At 39.1% G+C, this 26015-nt stretch overlaps 1 protein-coding gene across 4 annotated transcripts in view; it reads right to left on the bottom strand.

The window, feature by feature from the left end:
- Positions 1–26015, bottom strand: part of LOC135116399 (uncharacterized) — a 294907-nt gene that overhangs the window by 216218 nt on the left and 52674 nt on the right. For 3 of the 4 annotated variants that reach the window (XM_064033836.1, XM_064033838.1, XM_064033840.1), the window contains exon 2: positions 12172–12225. Coding sequence is in view for 2 of the 4 variants with exons in the window: in XM_064033838.1 (XP_063889908.1) it covers positions 12172–12219 (48 nt within the window). In the remaining 2 variants the exon portion in view is untranslated. Of the gene's footprint in view, positions 1–1964; positions 2152–12171; positions 12226–26015 lie in introns of those variants that run through there. The other variant, XM_064033837.1, reaches the window with a different exon arrangement.

The following is a 26015-nucleotide window of genomic DNA, read 5'->3' as shown; positions in this document are numbered from 1 at the left end:
TCTGAACAAATTATAAAATTAAGTGAAGTAATGTCGCTGTTTCACTGACACAAAACAGTGACGTATTGTTAATCTCTCCAGTAATCAGAGACCAATCACCACCACGTTACTACACTACCCCGTAACGAGTGAACTCTTGTTGGTGTAAATTGTATATATGGACTTGATTCAAACTTTCTTTCAAGCCTACTCATATCACGCTACCTTTGAATCACAAATGTTGCTGCTGCTGCTGGCGTGACAAACAGCCGAGTAGGGGAACAGGCTGCGGGTGAGTGAATATCAGAGGGACAGGAGTGAGGAAGGAGCGGAAGAGTGGATGATGGAAGGATAAGGATAAAAGGATGAATGAGGGATGAGAGAGAGACTTGAGGAAGCAATAAGAGTGACTCTGGCTGAATGGTTGAGGGAGGGAGGGAAGGAGTAAGTGAGGGATGAGGCTGAGAGGATAGCTGGCTAATTCCCGAGAGAGAGAGAGAGAGAGAGAGAGAGAGAGAGAGAGAGAGAGAGAGAGAGAGAGAGAGAGAGAGAGAGAGAGAGAGAGAGAGAGAGAGAGAGAGAGAGAGAGAGAGAGAGAGAGAGAGAGAGAGAGAGAGAGAGAGAGAGAGAGAGAGAGAGAGAGAGAGAGAGAGAGAGAGAGAGAGAGTGCCCCTGCCACCACCACCAACCACCACCTTTCATCACCAGTTGTTACCTTCAAGCTGCCATCGCATACGTATTGCCTTCATTCCCTATTACGGAACAGATGTGACGCCTGAATACTACTGATGCCGCCGCCGCCGCCGCCGCCGCCACCACTACCACCACACCAGTCTATTAATAAATAAAACCAATATTCCTGTTCCTGTATTTTGTCTACGTAATGAAACAGCGGAGGAAAGCATCACGTAGACAGACAGGCACACATTGGTCTCGCCATCAGTCCTCCATCAACAGACAGACTGACTGACTGACTGACACTGACTGACTGACATTGACTGAGTGACTGAAAGACGGACAAACAGATAGACACAGATTGCTCTCTCCACCAGTCCTCCATCAACTGACTGACTGACCGACTGAGTGATTGATTGAAAGACGGACAGACAGACACAGATTTGTCTCTCCACCAGTCCCCCATCAACAGAATGACTGACTGAAAGACGGACAGATAGATAGGTGGTGTACTCGTATTTATCTGCTCAGCTTCCCAACTTACACACACAGGTCATTGTATAGATGAAATTGTTTAAATATACACACATTTCCTAATACAATTAATTTTCTATTGCAAGTTTACATAAATAGTCCAATAATTGTATTCAAAACCACAGATTACTACCTTTCATTACGTGTGGAACTTCATTCTCAAATAAAAAAACATTATATACTGACTCAAAATAAGGTAACACTCACCTGGGACACGAGAAGCAGGGGAGACCAGGCGAGAAAGAGCGGGGAGAGGGTGGCAGGCAGGCTAGGAAGGGAGCGGGGAGGGAGGAGAGGGGAGAGAAAGAAGGCCTGAAGCAGGCAGGTGAAACAAGCGAACGAGTGACTACAGTTTGCTGATTACAGGAGTACACACACACACACACACACACACACACACACGACCATCTTCCTATAAACCCTGACAACCGTAGCATCACCACCACCACACCACCACTCCCAACTAGCACCACCACCACATCACCACCCCAACCTCTCAATAACCACAACACCGTTACGTCCGCTACCCCCACCACTGTTACACAACCACCACCATCCCCAACAACCACAACCACCTTTACCACAAGCCAGTCACGTTCACCATCACTACCAACACCCCCTACAACCATTCCAACCATACCAAACACCACCACAACCACCACCTCAACCCAGTCACGTCCGCCATAGCCATCTCCACCTCTCCCTTCCACCATCCTACTCTCCACATCTCTCTTCCACTATCCACTCCTCCCTATCCACCACTAGGCCATACTCACATCCACCTCTCCCTCCACATCGCAGTCCACCACAACATGCTCGCCAAGGATAAACGCAACACTGCTTCACCGCCGTAACACAACCGGAGACTTGTCACGTCAGCGGGCGCAGGGCGAATGGCTGAGGAGGCGGCAAGGAGAGAGCATCACGTGACTTGAATACTTGGTGCTGATTGGTGGAGACTGTGGTGAGGTAATTGTCACTAAGAACAGAGCCACTCTCGCAATACTACTTGTAATGATACAAAATAATAGAATCACGATTATATTAGCAGTAGAAGACACTTACCAATACAGTGTGAGGCAAGAAGTAAGGACAAATGAAGGGTACGTGAGCTTTACGAAGAGTACAAAACAAAACGGAAAAATAGAACGCTCTGATTGGCAGACGTGAAGCAGGCCAACACAACAACTTTCGTATTTATTGAGGCTTATATGTATAAGATTTGAAATAGCGACTTGAAACTAATGAAATAACGTAATGCATGTAGTGTGGGTGTTTTCACCAATGAGAGACAGGCTAATGCTGCGAGATAAAGAAAAAAAAAAATACAATACAGTCACTGGGGGAATGTAGGAAGGTAGTCTCAGGTATCATAAATGCACTTGTTTTTCATGAAGCAAGGTGTACTCGTTACGTGCCTGTATTCTGAAAAGCTTTGCTTTCTCACCAGACTATTTTCAAAGGCCACAGAGATAATTACCTGGGTTTTCAAGACTGCTTCTCCCGTTGATGCTGTAGAGACCTCACCAGTCTATCACTAGAACCGTAGAAACACTCTTAAAACTCGTGTAATTTCAACTACAGCCTCTTGAAAGTAGTCGGGGTGCGGGCAGAAATGTTTCGCGATACGGTGGATCGTGAAACATTTCTTTTGGCACTTTTGTTAGAAATACAGGTAGGGAAACTGCTTCATTAAGTAGGAGCCGTCTTTACACACACACACACACACACACTGTTATCTTAACGCGTTCACTGTCAATCCATTCACTACTACTGAATAAAAAGGAAAGAGGTGGAAAAAACCCAGTTGACTTGCAAGAGAGAAAAAGAAATGGAAGAAATAGATAACCGAAGACAAGGATGAGGAGGAGGAAGGGGAGCAGGGAAAAGAAAAATAGATGAAGAATGAAAGGAACAAACATCTGAACACAAAAAAATAATTATATGGAAAGAAATGCTGCATATACTTATGAAAAAGATTTATAGAAAAGTACACTAAGAAAAGGGAAAGTCAAAATAGGAACAAAAAAAAAACAAAAAAAGACCAAGGAAAAACATCGAAGACTAATCTAGAAAGAAAAAAAGTAGAAGTTGGGAAGCCTCAATAAAGTCAATCAGTCGGCAGTTGTGAATAGCAGAGTCACTGGAAGACAACTCTGCTTTTCATTATTCTTGGATATGACCTTGTTGTTGGGAAGCCTCAGTCAAGTCAGTCAGTCAGTTATCAGTAGAGGTGCTGCAAGACTCCTTTGTTCTTCTTTATTCTTGGACAGGAGTAAGCATTCGTCTTGATAAGTGAAATAATAACATTTGCATGTATAAAATCGTATTCGATATTACCTTCTAGAATGGGTGTTTTATTGTATGTGGCGCGCGCACACACACACACACACACACACACACACACACACACCGCTGATGACACCGCCTTACTTCTGATTTCTCTAAAGTTTCTGATTGGGGCAGATTAAACTTAGTAATGTTCAATGCCTCAAAAACTCAATTCCTCCCTCCATCTATCAACTCGACACAACTTTCCATACAACTATCCCCTCTTCTTCATTGACACTCAAGTGTCTCCCTTTTCTACACTGAACATCCTCGGTCTGTCCTTTACTTATAATCTGAACTGGAAACTTCACATCTCATCTCTCTAGCTAAAACAGCTTCTGTGAAGTTTGGTTTTCTGAGTCGTCTCCATCAGTTTTTCTCATCCCCAGAGCTGCTAATTCTGTACAGGGGCCTTATCTGTCCATGTATGGAGTATGCTTCTCATGCCTGGGAGGGCTTCCACTCATACCGCTCTTCTAGACAGAGTGGAATCAAAAGCTTTTCGTCTCATCGACTCCTCTCCTCTAACTGACTGTCTTCAGCCTCTCTCTCATCGCCGCAATGTTGCATCTCTACCTATCTTCTACCGCTATATTTCATGCTAACTGCTTCTCTGATCTTGCTAACTGCTTGCCTCCCCTCTTCCAGCGGCCTCGCTGCACAACACCTTCTTCTTTCACTCAAAACTATTCTGTCTGTCTCTCTAATACAAGAGTATTCTCAATCATTCATCCCTTTCTCTGGTAAACTCTGGAACTCCCTAACTGCTTCTGCATTTCCTCCATCCTATGACGAACTTTTTCAAGAGGGAGGTTTCAAGACACTTATCCTTTAATTTTTAATTACCGCTTTTGACTCTGTTCGGGGAACTTTTTTTTTCTTTATATATATATATATATATATATATATATATATATATATATATATATATATATATATATATATATATATATATATATATATATATATATATATATATATATATTCTTCCTCTTGGCCGGTGCCTTTCCTCATCAAAAGAAACTGTTCATACTTTCTGTTCCACTTTAAATTACTTAAGTTACTTTTTAATTGCTTTCCTAAGCTGATTTACATATAAATATGAGGAATAAACAAACAAATAAATAAGCCCCCAAAAGACAACAAAACCCAAAAAATCCCAAAAAAAACCAAGTGGATTTAAAAATAAACCGGGTTTTTTCCAACCCTGGTGTGTGTGTGTGTGTGTGTGTGTGTGTGTGTGTGTGTGTGTGTGTGTGTGTGTGTCATTAACAGTAGATGATATAGTCACCTTGATGTGTTTCCCCTCTTTAACACAAAACTCACACCTTTCTTTACATTCTCTCTCGGTGAGACTCTTGGTGTAACAACAAGAATCGACACTTAGGAAAACGATGGCTAGGATAAGTGTGATTGTGTGAAGAGGAGGTCTATGCAGACAATTAGTGGATATTTCTTTCCACCGTCAGGTTTTGCCCTTGATCTTCATCAAGTGTGTTTTGCCCCTGATCAACCTCAAGTGGGTTTTGCCCTTGATCAACCTCAAGTGTGTTTTTCCCTTGATCTATCTCAAGTGTGTTTTGCCCTTGATCTACCTCAAGTGTGTAGAAAAAGAAAAAAATGCGAACATCGTAGGGATAATCAAAAAAATATTTGACATTTTGAGTGTATTTACCTTGAGAATCACTAAGACAACAATGAAATGATTTACAAGACAAGCATTACAGGGAAAACTTAAGTGTGACTGGGACTTTTAGTTTACGCAATGAATTGTCAAGAGTGCACTCAATCTTTGACACACAACGCCAAGGAGTGACTTGTCAGTTCTGCAATGCAAACCAGAGCTGACAACACAAACATCACCGTGATGTGCTTGGTGACAACTGACACACACACACACACACACACACACACACACACACACACACACACACACACACGTACACTCATTACAGGTGATCCACCAAAGTGAAACTTGATCAGTCTTCCTTTCTCATTCTATCACTCAACCAAACTGTATGCAAAACGCTAACTTTTTTATTTTATTTTATTTGTGCTCTTATGTACATTTTGAACTTGACTAATCCTCCTCCGAGTCCCGTGTTTGTAAACGTTCCGGTGCTTCGCGGTGTTCACTTGGTCTCCTGCTACTTTGAGTTTCAACTCCTTCATTTTGGGCCACTTCTTGTTTTTATTTATTTATTTTTTTTGTTTCGTTTTGTTTTGTTTTTGATATTTGTATTTTTACTTTTTTTTTTTATTCATTGACATACATTTTTGTTTCTTTCATTTTTTTTTTTGTTTTTCATGTTTCGTATTTCTTTTATCTGATTCTTGCTTTTTTTTTTCTGTTTCTTTACCTGTTGACATGTATTTTTTTTTTCTTTTTAAGTTTTTATTTTTTTTATTTTTTTTTAATATATTTTTTATTTTTTTATTTATAGTTTCTATGTTTTTTTTATTTTATTCTTGTTTTTTTATTCGATTTTTTTTTCATTTTCCTTTATTTTTTAATATTGTTATTTTTAAATTTATTTTATTTTTTCTTTGGTTTTTACTTTGTACTTGTCTCTTTTTGTTTGACTTTTTCCTTATTTATTTTTTAACTTTTAGATTTTTATTTATCTTATTTTATTTTATTTTTTTTATTTTTTTATTATTCTTGTCTTTTTTTCATGTTTAGCATTCTTTCTTCTCTTTACTTATTGACACTTTTCTTCTTTTGGTTTTCTTTTGTTTTCTTCTGTTTTGTTTTCTTTTGTTTTCTTTTTTGGTATTTTGTATTTTCTTTGGTTTTCATTTTACTCTTGTTTTCTGTTTTGGGTATTTTATACTTTTTTTGTTTTTGTTTTTCTTGTTGTTCTTGTTTTTGTCATTCTTGTTGTTCTTGTCAGTCTTGTTTTTGTTGTTGTCATTCTTGTTGTTGTCATTGTTGTTGTTGTTGTTGTCATTGTTGTTGATGTTGTTGTTGTCATTGTTGTTGTTGTTGTTTCTTATTGTTGTTATCATTGTTGTCATCTTTTCCATTGTTACCGCCTTTATCACCTTTATCACTCTTGTTACTCTTGCCGCTCTTGTTGCCTTTGCCACGCTTCCTGCGGCCTCCCTTGTTTTTCGCGAGCTGCGTCCTATTCAGTGTCTGGATACAACAGCTTCTTCAGCTCCGCGAGAGCGTCAGCCACGTCCTCAGGCACTGATGTCACAGTGCCGCACCCCTCGGCCTCACCCATTGTTGGGGGTGCCACCTGCACGTCATACATGCTCTCCACAAGAAGGCGGCAGCCCTGCAGCAGCGGATCTCTCTCTCTCTCTCTCTCTCTCTCTCTCTCTCTCTCTCTCTCTCTCTCTCTCTCTCTCTCTCTCTCTCTCTCTCTCTCTCTCTCTCTCTCTCTCTCTCTCTCTCTCTCTCTCTCTCTCTCTCTCTCTCTCTCTCTCTCTCTCTTTCCTCTCTCTCTTTCCTCTCTCTCTCTCTCTCTCTCTCTCTCTCTCTCTCTCTCTCTCTCTCTCTCTCAACAGTGTTAATCAAACGTTCATTTCTAGCTCCGCCCTCGTGGACACGGGTCTCAATAATGCCGGCGGGCGGGAAAGGCGCCGTACGCAGCCTCCTCCCACGTGGTTACGAAGGGATGCCCGTGGGTCCCAAACACCCGCACGGAGGGCGAGGGCCAGACGGGCGTCCTATCGGATACCGGCTGTTAGTGGGTGCCCGCGACGACCCAGTCCTCGCTTTTAGTCCTGGCGGCTAATGCCTTGCGGCATTAGCCTCGTAGCGCTCGTCCCGCCACGAGTCGCCGGGGCAGCAGTAGCTTTAGTCACCAAGGGATCCCCGTCGCTCCCAGACGCCCGCGCTGAGGGCGAGGGCCAAATGGGTGTCCTGTCGGGTGTGCGAGTCTCCTCGGTGCAATCAGCGCGCGAGGTTTTCTCGGCACACGGCAGCCGAGCAACACTCTTCATCCTCGCAGCTGATGCCTCATTTTCTGCTGCTGCGCGAGTTTCTTCGAGCTTCGCAGCAGCCTCGCCTTCTGCTGAAGCTTTAAGAGCTTCAGCTAAGGCCTTGCGGCGGGCCCTTTGCACCTGGGAGGTGCTCAACTTGATCTCAGTGGCTAGAGCTGCAATAGCCTTATTTTCTGCTGACACGCGAGTTTCCTCGGGCTTCGCGGCAGCCTCGCTTTCTGCTGAAGGTTTAAGAGCTTCAGCTAAGGCCCTGCGGCGGGCTCTGCCCTTCTGAGTGGCACTCATCTTGATCTCAATGGCTGCAGCTGCAGCAGCCTGATTTTCTTCTGAGGCGCCTGTCTCGCAGTGAAGTATCACACTGTAGGGAAGGCAGTTTGTCTGCGGGGCGAACACGTCCAGGCCTTTCTCCTCCGCCTCATCCACTTCCTGAGCCCAGGTCTTGACAGCCTTGGGCTCCAGCTGCAGGTACACGTGGGCTGAGGGCAGGTCATCCATGTGGAAGAAGACGACGCGGTCCGTGGCCTGCGTCAGGAGGTGGTCTGTGTCGTGCTTGTTGGTGCCCATGACCAACGTAGCGGGAGGGTCGACGACAGCGGAGCTATGGAAGGTGCGGGCGGCGCCTTGCGGCCACAGCAGCAGTTCGTGTGTGGTGGAGGGCGCGCCGGAGGGCGGGGCGGTAGCCATCATGCTGTTGTTCTCGGCCTTGCCTAGGGAGGCCTTGCCCTGACATGCAGGCCGCGTACACTCTTCCCAAGACGACTGCTTGGAGCCTGAGTCGTCAGCGACATCGTCGTCGAAATCAGAGTCGCTGTCGTCAGGCTCTTCCACTGCAGGCTGGGCCGCCATGCTCTTGTCCCGCACAGGCTGTTCCTTCACAGCCTCTTCCAGCACAGCCTCTTCCATCAAATGCTCTTCGATCTCCTGCTCCTCCATCAGATGTTCTTTGACCTCTTGTTCTTCCATCAGATACTCTATGACCTCTTGTTCTTCCATCAGAGGCTCTTTGACCTTTTGTTCTTTCATCACATGTCCTTCGACCTTTTGTTCTTCCATCATATGATCTTTGACGTTTTGTTCTTCCATCAGATGTTTTTCGACCTCTTGTTTTTCGAGTAGATGTTCTTTGACCTCATGTTCTTTCATGAGATGTTCTACACCAGGTTCTTGCATAACAGGTTCCTTCACAATAGTTTCTTCTCTAGCAGTAGATTCTTGCACTATAATTTTTTCCATAACGTGTTCTTCCTTAAAATGTTCTTCCTTAAAATGATTTTCCTTAATATGTTCTTCCATAACAGTTTCTTCCTTAAGATGTTCTTCCATAACAGTTTCTTCCTTAAGATGTTCTTCTTTAAGATGTTTTTCTTCAAGATGTTCTTCCATATGATGTTCTTCCTTAAGATGTTCTTCCATAACATGTTCTTCCATAACAGTCTGGTGCACCGCAGACTCTCCGAGATGAGTCAGCACAGGCAGAGACTCTTCCAGGGAAGTGTGTATCATAGCAGGCTTTTCTTGCCCACGCTTCTTGCGTGTGAACAGCCGCAAGAAGGCGTGGATGAAGGCGCAGCATCCAACCTTCCTGGGTGCCTTGTTGCGCTTGTCTGGCTTGGTTTTGTTCATTGCTTCTCGCTTTGATGAATTTGCGTGTTTCTCTGGACTGATTGTCGCCACTGTCTGTTTCTCTCCACTAACTGCTGTCACCGTCTGAGTCCCGGTCATGCCATAGAGTTACACAGTGTCTCTTTTTCGGCAGCAGGTGCGGCAGGGTTATGTTTAGCAGGAATTGGGCCCCACCAAGCAAAACAAAAGGAGATTGGAGTTAGCGCCCCACGGCTGCTTGGAGTGGCGCCTGTGATTGGCTGGCGTGGTGGATGATGGACAGTGATTGGTTGGCGTTGTGAGGATTTAATTGGGTGGTAAATATATATATATACGAGTATATACTCGTATATATATATATATATATATATATATATATATATATATATATATATATATATATATATATATATATATATATATATATATATATATATATATATATATATATATATATATATATATATATATATATATATATATATATATATATATATATATATATATATTAGAGGTGAAAAGGATAAACATTCAGAGTTTTTTTTTTTCATCACTTTATTGCTTCCAACGTTTCACCCTCACGGAAGGCATCCTCAGGCATTGCATGTTGTGGAGTAGGTGTATAGTCCTTACTCCATCAGACTCCACCTATATATATATATATATATATATATATATATATATATATATATATATATATATATATATATATATATATATATATATATATATATATATATATATATATATATATATATATATATATATATATATATATATATATATATATATATATATATATATATATATATATATATATATATATATCATGCAATGCCTGAGGATATATATATATATATATATATATATATATATATATATATATATATATATATATATATATATATATATATATATATATATATATATATATATATATATATATATATATATATATATATATATATATATATATATATATATATATATATATATATATATATATATATATATATATATCCTCAGGCATTACATGTTGTCGACTCTGCTTTGTTATCTGTTTTAATTCTACTGTTAATATATCAATGTAATGTGTCCCTAACGTATAACGCGACGCCTCCTCCTCTCCTGTTTTCCCTATCTTTATAGAACAATGTATAACCATCTATCTTAACCTCTGGATTAAATACCTTTCCTCACATATCTAGCCAAGTTTCAGTTAAAGCAATGATATCAAATTTCTCTACACACACTATTCTTCTAAGCAAGACTATTTTATTCAAAATACTGCTACATTTTGTGTGGTAAATACTTAAGCTATTTCTCACCTTCCCTGAGCTAGCTACCTTTCTAGATTTAACTAATTTATCCTATGTTTACTCCTCACAACACCTTCTTCCCACAACCCTTTCCCGTATATGAAGTGAGTTATGGCAAATAATTGGCGCATTTTGTGCGCTCGAGCTCCATCTGTAGTGATGAGGCGATAGTTGTGCGAGTTGCGAGGCAGAAACCTTCGCCCACATGCCGATAAATCGAAATATGCAAAATACAGCAAAAAAAGGTGAGTCTGACGAAGAAATTAAATAAAATAACAAAGATACGCCTTCAAAAGTTACCAAGAAGTATTTCCGAAAATGAAATCGAAACTTTTATATACGATGCACATCAAAAGGTGCTCCTGGCCAAATCATCGTTGTGCCCTCCAGGGCCAGGCGGGAGCGGTGGGGTGTACAGATGTGCGGTAACAAAAATAGAGCCCCCTCGCTCCGCTACGGGAATGATCCCTCCAAAGATATTAAATACGTTACTAAATGATTAAGAAAATCATGAATTATCTTTCATTCGCTGACAAGGAAAATAAAAACGTGAGGAAAACTAATATTTTCAGAAATCTACAACGACGAGCCTCTAAAAAAAGGGAGACAAATAGTGTGGGCCGGCTCTAGTCATCAAGGCCCACGTCACCTTGACTTTTCAAGGCGACAATCAACACACACAGAGACAAATAAGAACACTTCACAGAACTATACAAGCTTTCCTCTCTTTGATTTTACTTGAATAAAGCTGCAACAAAGGTTATGACGCTAAAAAGTTACCTTAGGTTAGGTCACAAATATCATGGTGGTGGCGCTTCCCGGGAAATCAGAGTTAAAAATAATATCAATACCAATTGAACAAAGAAAATATAAATATCTTTTCTCCATAGAAGGAGAGTTTTTTTTTTTTTTTTTTTTTACGTGGAAACCAAATTCACACTAAATGAAATGTGTTACAATAATAGTTTCCAAGGACACTTTATCATAACGTGCAAAATAGTATTAATCTACATAACGGTAAAACACACTAAAGGATAAATAGGCATATAAATTTGAAGATCTGATATTTGTTACCTAAAAAAGTCTTCAAGTGAATATTCCTGTTATTGTGGATTTTATTGTAATTGCATCTTTCCTTTCTTCACTCATATATTCGTACATACAATATATATATATATATATATATATATATATATATATATATATATATATATATATATATATATATATATATATATATATATATATATATATATATATATATATATGAACGAACGCAATAATAACGGCTAATTGTTAGGTTTCAACTGAATCTCTAAATAAATATTTATACCAAAAAGATGACATCATTATAGAAAATATCCTTTTCTCTATGCATACACTAAAATAAGCACACGAATACTGGAATACAAAAATTATAGTTTTGAAAAGAATCTTTGTTAATCCTCAAAGGACTTTTTTCCCTGTAAGATGTAGCAATGAACATTATACACTAAATTTACATTCTTTCTTCTTTCATATATATATACCATAGGGAGGCAGAAAAATGAGAGACAAAACAACGCTTTGGAAAAAAAAATTAAACTAATCCTTCCATGGATAATAGTACTGACACGATACCATGGAAGCACATCCTTTCTTTCCTTAATAGATTCGTGGGAAGCTGACAGGAGAAAGGCAGGCAACAGTGACAGGTTTCCGTTGACATGGAAAAAAAAAAAATTTACAGTGAGTTCCAAAATAGTGGGGCACATGATGTAATGAAGCAGGTACTCACTTTCCTCCTGCATGTGTTGGGAGTGTTCACCGCGGCACCACCTGCCATCCTTTCCTGAAAATATCAAAACATCCACATAAAAAAGTGATGCAGCTTCACTATTCTAAAAAAAGCTAAAAATGAAGCATCATAAACAGAACCACCAGAAATCCTTTACTGCATGAGTTAACAACATACACATGAACAAAAGAGGAAAGAATAAATACTGAACAAAAACACGAAATGTCATAAATAAAACGTGTCAAATTCCTCCAAGCAAGAACACATGGATACATGGAAAACAACACTGAAAACAGAACACACTTCAAACGCTGAGAATGTTAAATATGCACAACAGCTGCAACAAAATAAAACGAACAAACACCATTACATATATAACAAGATCAAATAAGAAAATAAAAAGAAGCAAAAATAATAAATGTAAAGCTTGCCAACATTCAGCGGTACAAACCTAAATACAACAGCAAAGATATACTTAGAAAATAATAAGTACCACTTCAGTCTAGCCATAAAAAGTATTCACGGCACAAAACATGAAAATAACTTTTGAGTATCTCCGCCAAGGTGGCCTGACTCATCTATTCTTCTTTCTTTATTGTTGTTCAGTAATACAACACCTCCGCCTTCCTCCGTTTGTGGTTCTGATAACAACAACAACAAAAACAAAAACAACTCTCACCACTCCTAGTTAGATACCTCCCTTTTCGAGTAGTTACTGCGAGGACACAGGATGTTCCCTATAACGTCTTACACAACAAAACAACAACAACAACAAAGGCTCCAGAGACCACACAGATATCGTAGTTGCTGTTGGTTCTGGATGTCACCGCTTCTTGGTAAGAAGCGAACACCTGTGAGATCCACCCTCCTTCATGCTTGTGCTGCTAACTCGTCTGGATGAACCAATACATTTAGTGTGATACCTTTCACTGGACCTGCCTAGTATAGTATAGAATACTATACTAAATACTATACATTATATACTATAGTATAGTATATATATATATATATATATATATATATATATATATATATATATATATATATATATATATATATATATATATATATATATATATATATATATAAAACCCAAAACCTTTAGAGTTCCTTTAATCTCCTGAAAAGTGTACATCATGATGAACTTTTCAAATTTAATATATATATATATATATATATATATATATATATATATATATATATATATATATATATATATATATATATATATATATATATATATATATATATATATATATATATATATATATATATAGGGGCGGAGGAGAGAGGGAGGGGGAGATGGGTGTGAGTATGGTGGATTCCACTATCCAAGTCATTGATATACATTAGAAATAATAATGGCCCTAATACTGATCCCTGTGGCACCCCACTGATTACATGACCCCACTCGGATTTCGAGCCGTTTATTACCACTCTCTGTCGCCTGTCACTAAGCCATGACCCTATCCAGCCTAACACCTTCCCATCTATCCCGTGTGCCCTAACCTTTCTCAGGAGCCTTTCATGGGGTACCTTGTCAAATGCTTTACTAATGTCCAGATACAAGATATCATAACTATCACCATTATCTACTGCCTCGTACACCTTACTATAAAAACTTAACAAGTTTGTCATGCAAGACTTCCCCTTCGTGAAGCCATGCTGTGACTGATTTATCAAGTTATGTTTGTCTAAATGTTCCCTAATGTTCCTCGCTATTATTGACTCTAACATTTTACCTACAACTGAAGTTAAGCTGACAGGTCTATAATTAGACGCTAAAGTTTTATCTCCTTTCTTAAAGATGGGTACTACATTAGCCTGCCTCCACATTACTGGTACCTCACCCGACTCCAGTGATTTCCTAAAGACAGAAACTAACGGCTCACTAATAATCTCTTTACATTCCTTAAGTACTCTGGGGTATATTTCATCAGGTCCTGGTGACTTGAACTTTTTTTAGCCTATCTATCTTCTGTTTCACTATCTCCCCAGTTATGGAAATATCTGTCAGCTTCTCATTCTCATCTGCTCTAAACATATGTTCACTATCTGGCATATCCTGCATGTTTTCCTGGGTGAAGACAGTTAAAAAACAATCATTCAGAAGTTTACTAATCTCCTCCCCAGAACTAACCAGCTCCCCATCTGCTACCTTTAATGGACCTACAGTATCCTTATTCTTCGTCCTGTATACCTGATAAAATCCCTTGAGGTCCGTCTTCGCCTGGCTGGCTACCTTGGATTCATAATTGTCCTTAGCTTTCCTCGTTAACTTCCTGACTGTTCTAACTAATTCATTATATTGTGTCCTTAAAACTTCTTTACCTTCCCTTAATCTCCTATATATATTTCTCTTACGCCTTATATAATGCTTTAACCTAGCAGTCATCCATTTAGGGTCATTTTTTTGTGATCTTATTGTTCTATACGGGATATTTGCTAACTGACCTGTATGAACTTTATCTACGAAATATTTATACAATTTATCTACATTTACTTCACCTAGTCCCCTCATCTCGTCCCCTACCATCCTCTCTACTCCCTCATCTACTCGCCTCGACCTCACCTCTCTCATTTATATATATATATATATATATATATATATATATATATATATATATATATATATATATATATATATATATATATATATATATATATATATATGTATTTTTTTATTTTTATTTGGAAAGAATTGCCCTCAAACGCAGTCAGCTCGAATACGATAGCAACATTTAAAAATCGCCTTGATAAATATCTGATGTCAAATCCCCGGTTGTCACTGTTCACCTCCTCATAAAAATCTTACCGCGGATATTTAGTCTTTCGGTGCGATTACATCTGTCATCTGGTGAGGGTATATTTCACTGAGGAAGAAAAACAACTAATTCACAACAAAGAAAATGAATCACATTAAAGAGACCTTGGTGATGGCCAGGTTCCTCGGCGACTTACTGCTGACCCCGCCACAATAATGGTATAAGGAATCGAGTCCTTGCTGGGCAACTAACCCATCACTATAGTCATCTAGTAAACATGTATCCCACGCAGGCATGTTTAAGGAAGAGGAAACGCCTCATCAGATATCACTAATAAAAATAGGACCGTATGTAGACTAGATGTGATAGAAGTAGACATCATCTCTTTCTTACTTTCCTCTCAAATTACATGTTTTTTTTTTGTTTTTTTTCTATACAAATGTTATAATTTCCCTTTTCCTGCCAAGTTCTGCAGGAGGGATGGGGAAGAGAGTTCTTCTGTGGTATCCTGTCTCTCCCACTAATAGCGTAGAATTGTTAACCAAACAACCAAGTAAGAACCACAGGGTCTGTTGCTGTTTCGTCTTCTTTGTATATTCCTTTGTATATTCCTCCACCACCACCACCACCACCACCACCACCGCCACCACCTACACCTCCTAGTCTTGCCCTTGCTCTTTTTCTTTCTCTTTCTCTTTCTCTTTCTCCTCTTCCTCCTCATCCTCCTTCCATCCTCCTGTGTGTGACGTAGGGTGGCGTGATCATGTCCGCCCAACCTTTATCCACCAACACCCATTATCTTCACTACATTATACAATACATTATCTACATTATGTATGTGTACATACATGTACATGTACATGTATTGCTAACTAGGCGAAGCATTATAAATACAATACACATTATTATTAATTGTGTGACACCGTTACTTGTAGTGGATAAACTTGTGGAATCAATGGTACGGGATAGAACAGTAGAATTCCTGGAAAGTAACCGTATCATAAAGGACGCTCAACATGGATTTAGTAGTAAACGTTCATGTTTAACGAATTTACTGGACTTTTTTCACGACTTACATAATATGTGTGATAATACCAGGCCAGTAGATATAGTTTATTTTGATTTTCAAAAAGCATTTGATAAAGTTCCTCATAAGCGCCTCCTACATGAAGTAAAAGCTCACGGCATATCAGGTGACCTCGCTGCGAGGATAGAGGATTGGTTGACAGACCGCAAACAGCGAGTAGTGATTAACGTGTCGTGGTCCGAGATGTTGCAAAGAATTGGTTTATAAAGGCTACTGGGAAACTCACAAACATTTTCATATTTTGATTGATAACTACTATTTACATTTCTTACAACTCAAAATTTCTCACTCGCATTCATCTTCAAATCATTCAAAGTTATTAAGTGTTACCTTGTATTTCTTCAACATATTCACTGATCAGCGCAGTCATCGTGCAAAACACAGACAATATCAAATGCTCAAACACAACAAATATTCAGTCGGCGCCATTAATGTTCAGTTAGAAAAACACACATGATATCAGCAACACATCACTTACTATAAACATTCCATGACTGAGTAAATCTTCGTACATCATACACACCTGTCATGACAAACATAAAACATAAGTTAAACATCCTGCTCCTCCTTTAATAAGATCATTGATTTATAGACTGCATTAATACGCTTTCAAACTGCACTTACTTTCAAGTTATTCCGTCCATCTCTACCCCTCTCTGGTCAGGCCCTGTGGAACCTCTGGGTCTGTGTCTGCTACTCTCCGCAACTCTCCGCTACTGAATTATTCCACTGTTACACGCTATAATATACAGTCGTTTGGGACTGCCTGTTTCCCTCAAAAAACTATCGTAATTTTCATAACATTTTACGTATCTACTATTCACATTGCTCATCTATGCATGTGATCCGCCCACAGGCGTGGTGCTTGATACAGAAGCCAGTCAGAGGATAGGGGCAGTTTGGAGGCGGAGCGTTAAGTGGGCGTAGGCTGACTTGTCCTTCTTGGTGCCTCACGCCTCCTGGCCTACTTTCCCTTTCAAATCCTTTCTCTGCCTTGCCCCTGCTATCATTACCGTTAATCCCTCCTTGACCCAGGCTGCCTTCCCAGGTTGTATGGCCGTCTTCCTGTTGTGGAGTGCTTGGGTCCTGTGTCCTTGTTTGTGTTTCCTCGGTTTCCTCGATATCAAGTGCCAATTATCTTCCCTTTCCCGTGTAGTATGATCGTTTGTTATTCTCCATACTTCATTCATCTTCTCCATTTCTTCTTTCTTTTTACTTATTATACCTTCTTTTCTTTCCTCTTCCTTATTGTTTTTTTTTTTCGTTTTTTCTTCTTTTTTTGACAGTACAATATATATTGTAGTGCCGGGTCACCAGAAACTCTAATTCTTCAAATTGGATTAATGTAAGCAGTGGCGTTTCTCAATGTTCAATTTTAGGGCAGATCCTCTTCATAATATATATGAATGACATAGACGAAGGAATCAGAAGTAAACTGTCAAAATTCACAGACACTAAAATTGCTAACAAGACTGACACCAAACCAGCGTCCAACTTTACAAAATGATGCATACACTCTCATTGAATGGTGTGAAACGTGGCTTATAACTTTAATTTTGATAAATGCCACGTATCAAATATTGGAAATAGCAATCCGCAGGAAAATTATAAAAAGTAATCCTCCATCAAAAGTTTGGATCCTGAGAAAGATAACTTCGGGCAAACATTGCCCGAAGTTATTGAAATTGCCAATAAATTAATAGTTTTCACCTTCCAATCTGAAAAAAAAAAATCTCACCTTGTACAACTCACTTGTACGTCTTCATTTTGAATACAATATACAGTTTTTGTCATCCTGTTATAAAAGGAATATTGAGAGATTATAAAAAAAAAAAAAAATACGAAGTAGAGTAACGAAAATTACTCGAAGGCTTCGCAATAAACCCTACAAGGAACGCCTTAAAGAACGAGATCTATTCTCCCTCTCCAAACGCAGGCTAAGAGGGGATCTGATATTGCTTTACTAAACTTTTAAGGCTTTCACAAATATCAGACCCGAATTATTCCTAAGATTCAACATGTCTAATATTACAAGAAACAATAGCAAATAATAGGTAAGCGATTTCAAACAAATGAAGCCAAACATTTTATTTCAATCGTGTCATAAATATGTTGAATTGTGTTCCATCAAGCGTCGTTAACTCAGGTACTGTTCACTCATTGAAAACCTGTCTTGACAAGTATGTAGACACTAATTCCCGGTTGTCATTGTTCATGTCTGAATAACGAACACGTTCACTCCGTACTGTCCGTGCTGGCATGTAGATTGTATGTGGTCGAAGTAGTCCTCCTGTCTTTCTTAGTTTCCTCTCACACTCCATGTTGTTTTTTTCTGTACAACATGGTACCATTTCCTTTTTCAGGTGAGCCTTGCCTGGAGGGATAGGGGGTGGGGGATGGAAGGACCCTTCTTCTGTGCTATCCTTTCTCTACCACTAATAGAGTAGAATAGTTACCCAAACAGACTTACAAGGACCTCTTGGTCTGTTAGTGTTTGGACTTCTTTTGTATTCGTTTGGTTCCTCTTTCTGTGCTATCCTGTTTGTCTCTTCCACTAGTTAGCGTAGAGTAGTTACCCAAACAACCCAGTATAGACCTCAGGAACCTTTGTTGTTTGGACTTTGTTTTTATTCTCCTCCTTCTCCTCCTCCTCCTCTCATCACATGATGAACAATTAGCTGTGAGGGGCATTGAAAACTGAAGAACCCAATCAGTTAGTGACTATCATAGGGATTTGAGGTACCAGGGGTCACTGCTGCAGGAGTGCGGCGCTCCTTTACGAGAAGTGCACTCTTATAGGAGTCGCATGGTAGCCGGAGCCTGATTGACTGATGGCTCTCTTGAAAGCGCCAGGCACAGTATAGAGAACCCAGCAAGCCCTCTTTTGTTACAATTTTTTTTTCAATTTTCCGCGCATGACGTCACGTTGTCGGAGATCAGGACTGGCAGATTCGCCTTTTTTAGGCCAAAACATAATTTTTGGCTTTTTTCATGCATTTGGTCTAAGGATATCTGGTTTGCCATGAATTACATTATTATTATTATTATTATTATTATTATTATTATTATTATTATTATTATTATTTATTTTTTTTTTAAATATGTTGCTTAAATATGCTCCATTTGGCCATAACAAGTTTATTTAATATGGTAAGTTTGTTCACCGCCACCTAAGACAAAACTTTTTTTCAAGTTGTCAAGTGCGCGTATGTTTTCCTTTATTTTCCTTCTGTTACCATGGTTATCCTTGCAGTTTTTGCCATTTTTTCTTATTGCTATTGAATAACAATAAGGGAAAATTGGACAAATCAACTGGGTGATGATGCTGATGACGCGCGAGTCCACGGCTGAACTCTGGCGTGTTTTTTTTTTTTTTCTTTTTTTTTTTTCAAGCGGCTGATGTAATTTAAGGCTTCCTATCAACAGCTACCTGTATTCATGAACAAGCCAGGAGTACGTTGATAGGGTGCTGTCTATGGTAGTACCGTATATTTTGTTATGATGAGTCATTGGTAAACTCGTTTTCCATCCCCCAAAAGCGATCGTTCTGGTTGTTTATATTTATGTCGAGTGGGAAAGAAAAATGTCTAGAGCAGTGTGATTGAACTGTAGGCCCGCGCGCCAGTCGATTTAGTGTGGCCCGCGTGCACTCATTGATTAATTTTATATGAGGAAAAAAATACTTAAATGATATTCAGCGAAGGTCAAGTGTATGGAATAATAACGATTAGCTTGTTATGACATTGCTGCTACAGTAACATAATGCCTGCAGAGCGAAAGTCCTTCCCCATGGTTATGAAGTAGGGACGTAGGTATATGGTACACGTCATGAACACGGCCACTTCTTTGTGCCAAGAACGTTTTCATAATGTGTTGTTAGTATTTTTGCATTCACTCCTGAACCCACCAATCTCAGTTAGTGTACATTGGATTGGGGTCAGGTTTCAGATGAGGCGTCGGGAGCTGTATGGCCTTAGGCCTAGTTGCCTAGCACATACCGTTACAAGTAACTCTCTTCCACTGTCGGTATTCTCACACTGGAATTGAATTCTCTGAATTCGTTTCCGTTTTTTGGCCCAGGCGAAGGACTGACGAAGTACGTGGCACTTGTATACACAGATCGCCACTCCAGTAGTCCGCTATAGCCCAGTGCTCAGTACACATCGTGTATAATATAAACTTTGGATTTTTTTACTGCATGTTTTTGGGTCTTTTTGTAGTGCGTTTGTCCGTTTTGTGTTATTTTTTATTTATTTATTGATTTTTTTGTTGGCTTTGGCCTTTTTCTGCTTCAGTAATCTGGGAACCCTGAGTGTACTGCCTTCAGCTCCACCCACCACTCACTCTGCCTTAGGGCTTCATTTTAAGTTTAAGGTACATCGCATCTCTAAAGTCCATGTGCGCAGCGCTTCTTATAAAGCACTATGCAAAATGTGCTTTATTAAAATGAATTTTTCGATGTTTATTCATCAGTTTAGTTTGTCATCCGTAATCAGTATTATCATTATTAGTAACATTTATAATTCCTGTGTGCACCGTTACCTAGTGAACATAAAAGAAGAAAAACACAAACCTCAACACACTTAAGAAGAAAGTATCCTACACAACACAAATAAGTAAATCTACATAAATGTTAACTTGAGCGAAAATCAAGTTGTATGGTAATAAAACAATTCTGCAAAACAAATAGATTCAGTACATAAGTAACAGAAAAAAAAACACTAGGAAATATAGATGTAAATGCCAATGACACCGTGCAGAGCATAAAGAATAAAAAACAAGGTCTCCATCATTACAAATACTGAACTATTAAAACTTACAGCTTACAAGATACGACGCGGAAATAAAAAGACACAAACCAGCTACACTACAATGATGGTGCTGATGACGATGATGACGGTAATAATGATAATTTTAATGATAATAAGAATAATAATAATAATGATAATAATAATAAATAATAGAAAAATAATAATAAATAATATAATAGTAATAATAATAATAATAATAATAATAATAATAATAATAATAATAATAATAATAATAATAATAATAATAAAATAATAACAACAACAACATTACCACTTCAGCACGTATCGCCTCACGCGGGGAGCAGGGGTGGGAGGGGCACAGGTCTTTCTTCTTTTTCATGCAGTATTCTTTTTTATACCTATTTAGCATAACCACACTTCCAGCCTCCGCTGGTCCCCCCTACCCTCTCTCTCTTAATCCTTCCCGACGCCGCCCTTCCTCCCAGTCGGAAGCTTTCATCCTGCTGATAGGTAGTAAAGCCTGTGTGAAGAAGTGAGTGCTTCACCAACTTTTTTCAGTGACATAATTTGATTGATGTCTATGTTGAGAGTGGACGTGAATTACGAATAAAGCAATCCGTGGTTCTCTGGGCGGAGTCATTCTCGTGCTGCAGGATGGACAGGTGTAATGGTGTGTTGTTGTTGTTGTTGTCGGTGGTGGTGGTGGTGGTGCAGCACAAGGGAGGGTTCCAGAAGGCTGCTCCATAACCAAGGAATTCCTGCCTCTGTAAAGTTCTCTGATCTTACCTACTGCTATTTGTACTCCACGACATACTCCCACAAGTCAACAGTTATCTAATTATCACTGTGGGATGAACGTTCACATTAGAATGAGCAGCAGTTTTTCTTATTGAACTTTTGGTGCTGCATGAACACAGGAAGGGAAATGATGTGTTCAAATATATCTTGTTTACCGTTGGGGTTTCATGGCGTAGTGACAGTCTTGGGAACCCAGTGTGTGTGGGATGCCAGCGGTCTTATCCCATACAAAATATAATAAATAAATAACGTCATGAAAATAATTCACATCATAATTCATAATACATACTGGCGTGAACATAAGGTGGTTAAATAGAGCAACTTTACAAAATAGATGGGGAAGATGGGGAAATAGACCAACTTTAAAAAAAAGAAAAAGGGCCCTCGTGGCCCAGTGGGTAGAGTGATGCACTTGGAGTTTGGCGTTAGGGAAGTGAGGGGCGCGTAGGTTCGAACCCCCCTCTCGGAACTCACAAAAACCTTGAAAGAGCATCCCTCCATCACCATGTGTGATGGAACTGCCCACGGGGAGGAGGGGAGGTGAGTGCGCAGCACCTCCCTACCCCTCCCCAGGGGAGGAAGGCACCGCCTTACCGGCCCCCGGGAGAGCAAGGGAGGTGAGTGCACAGCGCTTCCCTTCTCTCCCCTACCTAACCCTGGCAAGTCTACGGACTACCAGGCAAAAAATAATAAAAATAGAAAAAATAAATAAAAAAAATAAAATAAAGGTAAGTGCATAGCACTTCTCTTCTCTCCACCTAATCGGAAAAAAAAATATAAAGGTGAGTGCATAGCACTTCCCTTCTCTTCCAACCTACCAGGCAAAAGATAGAAAAAATAATAAATAAAGAATTAAGGTGAGTGCATAGCACTTCCTTTGTCTCCTAACCTACCACGCAAAAAAAAAAAAATAAAATAAATAAATAAAAATAAATAAATAAATGAATAAAAATAAATAAAAACCTCCTTACCACCTCGGACCTCGGGAGAGCAAGGGAGGTGAGTGCACAGCACTTCCCTTCTCTCCCCAAGTCTACGGACTGCCAGACTAAAAAGAATAAAATATATATGGGTATAAATAATAATGATAATAATAATAATAATAATAAAATAAGTAAAAAAAAAGTAAATAAAACAAAAACAATAAAACTCCTAGTGGCACCTCAATAAAACTGACTGAGTCTGGCAATCAACAATAAATAATAAAAATAAAACAATACCAACTGACTGACCCTGACAACCCCAAAGACCACCACCCCACCTGGGAAGCACGGGAGGTGAGTGTGCAGCACCTCCCTACCCTTCCCAGTCTCCCAGTTTGACTTTGACCACCAATCTGACTCATCCTACCAACTCCAAAGAGCAACTCCAACTGTACAGACCACCACCACCACCACCCTTCTGATCTCGGCAAGGTGAGTGCGTAGCACTTCCCTGGACTGACCCTGACTGACTGACCCTGGCAACTCCAAAAACAACCAACCTGACTGACTTAGAGATATGTAATCACCTAACTGACTGGCCCTGGGGAGCATGGGAGGTGAGTGTGCAGCACCTCCCTACACTTCCCAGTCTCCCAGTTTGACCTGACTCATCCTGGCAACTTCAAAGAACAACTCCAAATGTACAGACCAACAGTACCTCCTACTCTGTGTCCCCGCAACTCCAAAAACAGCCAATCTCACAAATGTTACAAATGTAACCTGGGGAGCATGGGAGGTGAGTGTGCAGCACCTCCCTACCCTTCCCTACCCTTCCCAAAATAAATGAAAAATAAAAATAAATAAATAAAAACAAAAATAAATAAAGTAAAAACAATAAAACTCCTACTCCCCCCTCAATAAAATGACTGAGTCTGGCAATCAACAATAAATAATAAAAATAAAACAATACCAACCTGACTGACCCTGACAACTCCAAAGACCACCACCCCACCTGGGAAGCACGGGAGGTGAGTGTGCAGCACCTCCCTCCCTCCCCAGCCTTCTAGTTTGACTTTGACCACCAATCTGACTCATCCTAGCAACTCTAACTGTACCGACCACCACCAGTACTCCCCACCCTGGCAACTAATCCTGGCAAGGTGAGTGCGTAGCACTTCCCGTGACTCCTCCTGGCAGCTCCAAAGACCCACCATCCTGACCGCCCCTGGGAAGCACGGGAGGTGAGTGTGCAGCACCTCCCTACACTTCCCAGTCTCCCAGTTTGACTTTGACCACCAATGTGACTCATCCTACCAACTCCAAATGTACACACCACCACCACCACCACCCCTCTGATCTTGGCAAGGTGAGTGCGTAGCACTACCCTTGACTGACTGGGCCTGACTGACTGACCCCGGCAACTCCAAAAACAACCAACCTGACTGATGTTACAAATGTAACCTGGGGAGCATGGGAGGTGAGTGTGCTGCACCTCCCTACCCTTCCCAGTCTTCCACCAACCTGACTTGAATTATGACTGGGGAGCAAGGGAGGTGAGTGTGCAGTACTCCTACTATCCCCACTCTGAATACCCTATCACCATACAATTCAGACCACCAAACTGTCTTAGAAGAACAACAACAGGAAGCAACGCCATCAGAGGAAGAAGAAGCAGCAGCATTACAGCCATCAGAGGAAGAAAACAAGAAAAAGAAGCAAAGAAAAAGAATTACCACCACTGTTATCGGGGGAAGAAACAGCAGCGTCACCGCCATCAGAGGAAGAAACATATATATGTAAACTACGACTGGTCAAACTTTCTGTGGCACCAGGCTAAGTTCGACCTGTGATGGGCTGTGTTTAGATTTTAGTTTTGTTCCTCCATATAGCGTGGTATTTAAGAAGCTCAAAAACACAATACTCGCTTTCCATGCATTTTCGCGTTCTGGTACTTAACATTGTAAAAACTCAAAATAAACATTTTTAGGAATGTTGTTCTGTTTCTCCATGTAAAGTGCTCTTCAAGCATTTTCTACGTAAGAAGCTCAGGAACACTTGTAATATCGTTGTAATATCGTTTCCTACGAAAAAAAAAAAAAAAAAAAAACGTTTTCAGTAATGTTATCCTGTTTCTTCCATGCATTTTTGTGTTTTCGCAAGTAGCTCAAAAACACATGAGACATTTTTTTTTTCTTTAAAGAGACTGAAAACACTTTTTTTTTTTTTGGTTATTTCCATACTTTTTAGCGTTTTGGTGTCTAAAACGATTAAAACGATAAAAAAAACACTAAGTTTTTTGTATGCATTTTGGCGTTTTGTGAAAAAAAGAAAAAAACCCGTTCTTTTTAAGCATATAGAGCATATTCACGCATATTCAGCATATTCACGCGTTTTAACGGTTTCTTACCTCTGGTGAATAACACTTATAAGAAACGTTTCTGGTAAATAAATTTTGTTCTACCATATCGGGTATTTTGGATCTTTTATCCATTCTTCTACAAACAAAATCAAAATTTCTGAAAACACAATTTTTTGTTAATATTATTATGTTTGTCAATATAGGGTGTTTCGCATGCTTTTAAGGTTTGGTAACAAAGAAGCTCAAAAAGACTCAAAATACACGTTTTTGGTAATGCTATATTTTTCTTTTCTTCCTTTAAATCCATATAGAATGTTCTTCAGGCTTTTTTGTGTGTTTTTTTTTATTTATTGGTACCTAAGAAGCTCAAAAATAATGAAAAAAATGTTTCTAGAAGTATCGTTTTATTTCAATTTTTTTTTTTTTTTTTTTAGCATTTTGGTACTTAAAACGCTCAAAAACATTTAAAATATTCGTTTTTGATAGTGTCGTTTGTTTCCCAATATAGAGTATTTTTCGTGTATTTTTACGTTTTGGTACCTAACATTGTAAAAAAAACACTCAAAATACACGTTTTCAGTAAAAATTTTCTGTTTCTCCATATAGAGTGCTATTAACGCATTTTTGCTTTTTAGTACCTAAGAATCTCAAAAATCCTTATACACAATTTTCACAATGTCTTTTCGTTTCCTCGTATAGAGTGGTTTGCATGCATATTCGCGTTTTGATATCTAACGAGCTCAAACACACTTAAAATATACGTTTTCTGGGAACGTTGTTCTTTTTCATCAAATGACGTGCTTTGCATGCATTTTGGTGTTTTGGTACCTGATAAGGTGAAAAATAATTAAAACATGTTTTTTTGCATTATTTATTTATTTTTTTTCTTCATATAGAGTTGTTAACTTGTTTTAGCATTTTCCTACCTAAGAAGCTCAAAAACAATCGTTATACACGTCTCTGGTAAAATCGTTTTGTTTCCCATTATAGAGTACTTTACATGCATTTTGGCGTTTTTGTATGTAAGTTAAAAATATTCAAAATTCAAGACTTTGGTAATGTTATTACGTTTGTTCAAGAAGGGTATTTTGCATGCATTTGAGCATCTTGTTATGAAAGAAGCTTGAAAACACACAAAAA

The sequence above is a fragment of the Scylla paramamosain genome, chromosome 31 (assembly GCF_035594125.1).
Source record: "Scylla paramamosain isolate STU-SP2022 chromosome 31, ASM3559412v1, whole genome shotgun sequence".
Taxonomy (NCBI): Eukaryota; Metazoa; Arthropoda; class Malacostraca; order Decapoda; family Portunidae; genus Scylla; species Scylla paramamosain.
The sequence above is the reverse complement of the archived record's forward strand: the minus strand, read 5'-3'. Positions and strand labels throughout refer to the sequence as shown.